Source organism: Callospermophilus lateralis, chromosome 2, assembly GCF_048772815.1.
Source record: "Callospermophilus lateralis isolate mCalLat2 chromosome 2, mCalLat2.hap1, whole genome shotgun sequence".
Classification (NCBI taxonomy): domain Eukaryota; kingdom Metazoa; phylum Chordata; class Mammalia; order Rodentia; family Sciuridae; genus Callospermophilus; species Callospermophilus lateralis.
This window is the reverse complement of record NC_135306.1, coordinates 2,907,900-2,915,549: the sequence shown is the minus strand read 5'-3', so window position 1 is coordinate 2,915,549 and position 7,650 is coordinate 2,907,900. Positions and strand designations below refer to the sequence as shown.

General features: G+C 60.2%; 1 protein-coding gene across 4 annotated transcripts in view; it reads left to right on the top strand.

Moving 5' to 3' along the window:
- The first annotated feature begins 2,002 nt into the window (after window positions 1-2,002).
- Window positions 2,003-7,650, top strand: part of Col5a1 (collagen type V alpha 1 chain) — a 139,077-nt gene continuing 133,429 nt past the window's right edge. For all 4 annotated transcript variants that reach the window (XM_076845122.1, XM_076845120.1, XM_076845123.1 and 1 more), the window contains exon 1: window positions 2,003-2,505. In XM_076845122.1, coding sequence (XP_076701237.1) covers window positions 2,388-2,505 — 118 coding nt within the window. In that variant the 5' untranslated portion in view covers window positions 2,003-2,387. The remainder of the gene's footprint in view (window positions 2,506-7,650) is intronic.

Sequence of the window (7,650 nt, the reverse complement as noted above, 5' to 3'; positions counted from 1 at the left end):
CAACAGAATTCTGATTGTCCAGATACTGTCATGGTCCTAGGGCAGCAGACTGGGCTGCTGAGTTTGGGGACTTTTCTCTGAGTTTCCTGGAGGGATAGAAACTCGCCTGCTCACCTGTCCCTAGACTTGGACAAGGGTACAAACCACGTTTGTCAGTGGGGACAAGTCGTTGCATGGCTTGCACCTCTGGGGAGTGGCAAGCCCATGCTTCTTATTGTTCCAGAGAGGAACAATAAGGTCCTCTTGGGGACCTTGGAGAGGCTACCTGAGCTTCAGCCCTTGAGAGGCCAGTTGCATGAATTCTGGTCAAAGTTCAGACACAGGTTCTGAATGGCAGATGTCTGCAGGGCTAGCTGACTGCACAGACATGAGTGTGTGGCTCTCCGAAAAGCAGGCCACACGGGTCGGGGAGAAGAACAGCGCTCAGGCCTGCCGCTGGAAGGTCTCCTGAGAGGTGCTGCGCAGGACCACTGCAGGGAGGAGGGGGACTGGAGCTGGAGCTCAAGGCTTATTAGCTGGAACTAACCTCTCACTCACTGAGGGGCACTGGAAAGTCAGGACCAGTCCTGCCTACCAGCACTCACACATAGGCACATAACCCACACGCAACATGCCTTGTCTCACTCTCAATGCCACGCACAATTTCTCCCGATTACATACATGATTTATATAAGTTGTAAAAAAAATCAAAATGACAAAGAAATGTAAAAACCAGAATCAAAACTTTGCTATGCTTCCTGCATCTCAAGTGCACTTGGTCTGCGTTTGGATCCTGCGACCCTTATTCTGTGAACACTTGGCACCAGTAAGGCTGTGTGGAACTGGGGAGATCAAAGGCTCAACTGTAAAGTCAGCGCCCCAACCCACCACTCAGATCAAGGGCCTGCCTGTGGCCATCCAGCAAACCCACCCTCTCCAGGATGACAGGTACCAAAGGGCATTTGGGGAATTTCATGCCTGGCCTGGAGATGTAACTGGAGAGGGGAGTCCCAGCTCTGTCTCATGGCTAAGGAAGTGTTTGTTCAAAGGCAATGGGGGTGGCTCAGAATTTGAAAGCCTTCTTAATTCACTTGGATTCCTTTTCTAAACACCAGCCCTGCAGAACTCCAGGAAAGGGCTATGAGTCAGGCTTCAGGGGCCTCCAAGGCCTGGGGAAGCCTGGGGAGCCTCCCACCCCCACCCAGCACTGGCAGGCCAGAGTCCTGCTCCCTTAGCCCACTGCCTCACAAGTCAGCCTCCAGAGGGGATGCCTTCACTCTCTTTATGTTGGAGGGGCGGCTACCGGGGAGCAGGCAGGGGCGAGGGTGGGGAGCTTGGGGTCTGCAGCCAGACTTGTTCTGATGAGTAACCCAGATGTTCCATGTCCAAGTAAGTTTGGGGCCCTCTTGGTAAGCTACACCCCAAGTGGGCATCCATGCCAATCTGCAGTCCAGGGCATGGTGGAAGACAGATCCTCTGTCCTGGCTGACATGTAGGCCACGCCACAGTCTTGGGCGCCCCATCTGGCTGGATTAGAAGTTCAATATCCACCCAGAAGAGGAGCTCTAAACTCCTCCATGTAAAGAGAAAGTTAGGGCGGGTGAGCTATGCTACGATCCTTTTTTTTTTTTTTTTAACCCAAGTGATCAAACTTTGGGGCCCCTTCTGTGCTGGTTCTTGGAGGTCGGCCAGATTCGGGCACCTGGATGGGAAGAGCTGGGGAGCCAGGTGGACCTCGGAGTTCCGAGGCTGCCCAGGGCCTGCTGGCCCGCGCGCTGGCAGAAAGAACAGGGGCGCCGCGCCCGCCCCACGTCCGCTCCCGCCCCGGGCCAGCCCCTTCCTCGCCGCGACTCGCCCGCTGTCCCCACCCCCTCGCCCGCGGCGCCCAGTGGGAGGCGGGGGCCGGCCTTGGCGAGCCCAGCGCCGGGCTCTGATTTGCTGAGGGGGTTGGGGGATCGACAGCCTCCCCGGGTGCCTGCCAGGAGAGAGGGAGGGAGGAAAAGGGGGAAAAAAGTGCACGGCGCCGAAGGCGAGGATCGCACTCCTCGTCCGCCGGCTGGCGCAGGACCTCACTCCAGCGGAGCGCCCACGGGGAGCGGGTCGCGGGGCGGCGGCGGCGAGGAGGAGGCGAGAAGGACTAGGAGGAGAAGGCCAGGGCCAGCGAGCCGTGCGGGGTCCCGGCCGCCCCGCGGGCCAAAGTCGAGCCCTCCTGTCCGTGGGCGAGCGCGCCAGCCGCCCCTTCCCGAAGAGCTAACGCTGCAAAGGAGAACAGGCAGGCGCCGAGCTCCCTATGACTTCCTAAAGTTGTGCGCTCCCCGCTGCGTCCGCTGCCAGGGCCGTGCCCCGCGCCCTCGTGCGTCCCGTGCGCCCCCAGCGCCCTCGTGCGCCCCGGCCCACGCCCCGCCGGCATGGATGTCCACACCCGCTGGAAAGCGCGCAGCCCGCTCCGCCCGGGCGCCGGGCTGCTGTCTCCGCCGCTGCTCCTGCTCCTGCTGCTGCTGTGGGCGCCGCCAACGAGCCGCGCAGGTAAGGGCTCCCCGGGGCGCGGGAGGCTCGGGCGTGTGGAGGCTGTAGGATGGACGCGGTCCCCGGGGCCCTGGCGCCGCTGTCATCCCGGGGCGCCTTCGCTGCGGACCTCTTCCGCTCCTGCAGAACTTTCCCCGCTCGGTTTGTGGAATGCATGGGCCAAGACAACGAATGCCATTCGTTGGGGGCCCCCAGAGAGGGAGACGCGCCAACACAGCCCCTGTGGGCGCGCCTCCGCTTCCTCCCCTAACGGGCAGGCCGGGAAGGGTTGTCGTGCAAGCAAAGAGAGGGCAGCGTATCATCGGATCCAGAGCGGTTGTTCGCAAAGTGGGCAAACTTTTGTCCTGAAACCTTGCATTCTCTATCCCACATCACAGGCGGGCAGCTCTAGCCCACACAGCCCTACAGCTGAAAACCGGGAAGGGTCGCCCCCTAGAGTCACAACCCATCAATTCGGCCAGGACTCCTGGGGTCGGGGAATCCCAGAAGTTTAAGACCCCAGCTTTGCACTTCCCGCTTGGACACTATCCCCATAAGCAGGATTGGCTCTCCATAGGGGCAGGGTTTCTTGCAGTCCTGGACACCCAAGTGTTCAGGGGCACTGGGGAGTCCTAAAGGGAGGTAAATCAGCCCTACTGCTAATCCTACCCCAAACTTCCTGGACCCCCTCGAGAGGCAATTTTTCTTGGGTTTGCTGCTCAAAGCTGGGGTGCGTTGAGCTAAGTCAGGAGATGGCCTGGAAATCTGGGCTGGGAGTCATTCAGATGAAGTGCAGATGTGGGACTCCTCCTGCCAGGGTGGGCCCTGAGAAGGAGCCCTGCTTCTGTGGGAGGGCTCTGGGAGCGGGGCTGACTATCCCTGGGGTCTCTTGCAGTTCCAGCTTTCTGGCCCAGCCCCCCAGCAGGGGTGTTTCCCAGCCTCACCTTAGGTGGTTAGCTGTGGGACAGGTTTTCACAGACCCTCAAGCATAAGAGCCCTAATCTGAGGAAGGTCCCCCCGAGTCCCTGCAGATAAGTGGGGAGGCAAAGGCTCTGGTGGCTGGTCCAGGGTCTGAAAGAGCTGTGGGCAGAGGGCTGGGCTAGTGGGCGCAGCAGAGAGACAGCTTTTCTCTCTACTTCTTGATTAAGAATGCCTTTCCATGTTCCGCTTGCCAATTAAAATATTCTTTTCCTTTTTTTCTTGGCACAATTAGTGCTTGGGGGGCTCAAGTGGATGAGCAGCAGGCAGGGTGTAGGGGCGGTGGGGCCCGAGGGGGGTGGAGAGAGGCCTGGCCTGAGTCCCGGGGCCTGGGATCTCACCCCTGGATTGCCACCAACTCTTCCATAATTGGGGGCTAACTGGCCTTGTATTTCTCCAAGGGTCAGTTGAAAGTGGCTGACAGTAGAGGCCCCCAGAAAAATGGTGTGGAGAAGAACGGGAGGATGTGCTCGGGGGACCCTGTTGCTGCCCAGGCCTTGGCCCCGTCCCAGCTCCTCTGAAGGGGTTCCCTCTAGGTTTTCAGAAGGAAATCCTTCAGGGGAACCCTTGTCCCCGGAGTCTGGGGCTGGGGCTGGTCTTGACTGTGCCTGGTGGGTTTGGACTGTTGGCTCCATTCTGTCCCTGCCTTCTGCCCATCTGCCCTGCTCCATTGTCCCCGTCTTCTTTGCTGTGATTTTCCTTCCTGTTTGAGGGGCAGCTTCTTGGAAGGACAAGTGTGGGGCTGGCTAGGTGGCTGCCTGGCTGAGTGCTTTTGTCAGAACAGACTTTTAGAAACATGCGGACTTCCCTCCACCTCCCAGGGTGGGACCGTCTTGAAGTCATCCTCAGAACTGCCAGCGGGGGCGGCTCGGCTGTCCACTGGAGGTGCTGGGGAGGCGGGAGCAGCCACAGCAGGCCCCTGTTCTGTCTCCATCTTGGGATTTGCCAGATGTTTTCTGAGTTTTCTGTGAACACAGCTTTTTCCTACCTTCTTCGTGGCCAAGTGTGTGCAGGGGTGGAGAGCTAGACCGCATTCGGGGCTGCTGAACGTTGTAGCGGGACAGAGAGTATGGGAAATGAAACGTGACCCCAATATTTGGAAATTGAGGTCATCTCCTTGGTGCACCATTGGTGGGCTCTGGTCACGTGATCGTCTTTTGCAGTAATTCGTGGGGAGAGTCGGCCAAGTTTTTGAGACATGACAGATATCAAATAGTTAATCTCCTCTGACTCAATCCAGTTGGCTGCAAAGACACCCTTTCCATCCTCCTCCCTCCCCTCCCCATAAAAGAACAAGCCAGTGGGCGGAGATCAGCGGCCAGCAATTCCCTCAAGAAGCCCTCTCCCTCAGCTGGTCCCCATTTCCCCGGCTGGAGGGTGTAGTTGCGGTCACGGCCCCAGGCCGTGGCCACCAGCTGTGGCCCCGCAGGGTGTCTTGCTGGTGCCAACCTCACAGCCTCTTCTCTGATGTTGTTGCCCTGGGGCTGTTTCTGGGGTGCTGGCCAGGGCTGCCCCTTTACCCCACCCATGGATATTTCTGGATGCTCCCCACAGCCACGCCCTTAGCTCAGCACAGCTGATGCCCGCTGCCCGCCCTGCCCTCTGGGTATGGGCCTCTCCCTGTCCTGGACTCTTCCCTGCACCACCCGCCCCTCTTTCTGGGTTGCACACTTTGCTGGAGGTGGGACAGCGAGCTTGACTGGAGTTTTGAGCCCCTGGAGGGCTGGGGTGTGTCATCTACCCAAGGGCACTGTGTTCTCTGCACCCCACTGGAGCCTGAGCCACTAGTGTGTCCTGCAGGGTAGGGGTGGCCCTCCTTGCCACATGTGGCCCTGCAGCTGCCTTGGGAGATTCACATAGGGAGGAAGTTGCTGGCTCTTCCTGGCCCTCTGTTGTGTCTGTCTCCTTGCTGGACAGAGGCCCAAGAGTCAGGAGCAGGGATCCCAAGTCCTTTGACTCCTGCTCTGTGCCCCCAACATCCCAGTGAGCGGCTGCCCTCCTGCTGGGCACGGCCACTGTGACTGCAGTTCATCTTCTCCTTCACATCTGTTTATCTGCTCCCCCCGGAGAGGCCCAATGTCCTGGGCTGCAGCCCGGGTCAGTCCAGACCAGGCCCTGGGAGGGACGAGGTGATCCATTTGTTTCCCTCCCTCTCCTCCTCTGCCCCTCCTTCCCTCCCTCCCCCTCCCCCTTCCCCTCTCCCCTCCTCCCTTCCCTACTCCTCTCCCCTCCTCCCTTCCTTCTTCCTTTGGTACTGATCTAGCCACAGTCCCTACCAGTCCTTTGTGGCCACCAGGCCCCCTTTCAGCCAGCTTGGCCCTCCTGGCCCTGAAGACTTCTGCTTTTGCACTTGGCCTGGGGGACTGGGGAGACAGGGGCACCGGGTGCCCTTCCAGCAGGGGACCTCTTTTTTTTCACTGCAGGGCCCAGGTGGGATGCACTGAGTCTCCTGGAGCAGCCTGGGAGGTCGACTGCTCTGTGTGGGTGGAGGGCTTCACTGGAGGAGGGTGGCCGACTGGTCAAGGCTTGCCCTTCCACTAGAGGCAACTGTGAAGGCAGCTCAGCACCTCTGGTTTTAATCTCCCTTGTCCCTCCTTCCTGGCAGGACATTCCAAACTCTGTCCTGGGGTTCTCTGCTTTCCTTGACTGGAAAGTCCCTCGTTAACAGGGTTGGTGGCCCCCCAGCATGTGCCTGCCTGGGGGCCGTGCCAGGAGAACACACGTGCCACTGAAGTGGAACGTGGGGTCCCGAGAGCTTCTCTAGCCTGCAGGCGAGAGGCAGGCTGGCAGGGAGCACCGGTTCTGCAGAGGCCTGAGGACTGTGGCCTTGCTTGGGGTGTGGGGGGCTCTGGTGAGCTGGGGGGTGGAGAGGCCAGTGCCCTGCGACCTGTGAGTCTCTGCCTCTGAGGGCTCTGGGGTTGGCTGGGCCTAGACCAGCCCCCGTCTGTTAACCTTCCTGTAAATGGGGAGAATCACACCTCTGGGTATGAGGTGGCTGAGAAGCTGAGCACAGCAATCCCTGGGGACAGCTCTGTGGAGTGCCTGACGTGTGTCAAGCTCGGGCAATGGGCAACGAGAGCTTGCTGCAGCCCTGCGTTGAGGGTGATGTGCCAGAGGAAGAGCACGGCACCCCGTCACCCTCTGTAAATGTCAGGGGTGTGCGCGTGCAAGGAGGAGCGCCCTGGGGGACCCCGCTTCTGTGACCCTGCAGACAGCACACTGCCCACGTCTCCCATGGTGCTTTGCACGGCCACCTGCGTGGCACTGAGGATGCTGTGCAGTCTGGTTTCAGGACTGTGCTCCAGGGCGCACGGGTGTGCAGGTGGGATGCGCCTGCTGTGTGGGCGCACGTGTCTGCGTGTGCATGTTTGTACGCGTGTGTGTAGGCATGCAAACACACGTGTGTGCTCATGCACGTGTGCTTACACAGCTGCCCCCAGGGGCTCCTGCACGCAGCACCTGGGGACCTGAAGAGCCAGGGGACGGTCACAGGCTCTGGCCCTGCTGCGGGGGGAGCTGGCTCTGACTGTCCACATCTGGCGAGTCCTTTTATCTGTAGGAGGGAGGGAGGGCGATGTCAGGTTACACCTTCTGCTCCGCCGCTGTTCACATTCTCCTGCAATCGGCTCCTCTGGTGTCAGCACTTGGCCAAGCCCCAGTCTTAACACTTCTGGCTCAGCTCAGGGATTTCTTGGGATGCTGAAGGTGGGGCCTGCCTGGGGCCTTCCCATGGGCCTTCCCCTGGGCATCTGCTGCTGTCCTAGGACACCCTGGGACGCCCCAGGACATGGCGTGGAGACAGGGTGTGGCATGGGCTGGAGGGCCACGAGGCCGGCCGCTGTGTCCCTCCTTGGACCAGCTGTAGGCGTATGGCCCCAGGCCTCAGTGTCCCCACCACTGGGGGGCGATGATCATAAGCGCAGCAGAAGTTTGGTGGGGGCTTTCTGTGAACCCACCTACAGCACAGAGTGAGCCCTGCTCATGGCCGCTGCGGCCTTTGGGTTTAGGCTCTCAGCTGCCTGCTGTGTCACTCCTCCCCTCCCGTGTGGGGCCACACCGTGGTCTCTCCCACAGGGTGGGCACAAGAAGGGTGGCACAGAGTGCTCACTGGGGAGTGTCGCCTTCCCAGGGTCCTGAGCCAGCCATAGAGGTTTGTGATTGTGCAGCTGTGGGCCAGGCCAAGTTCAG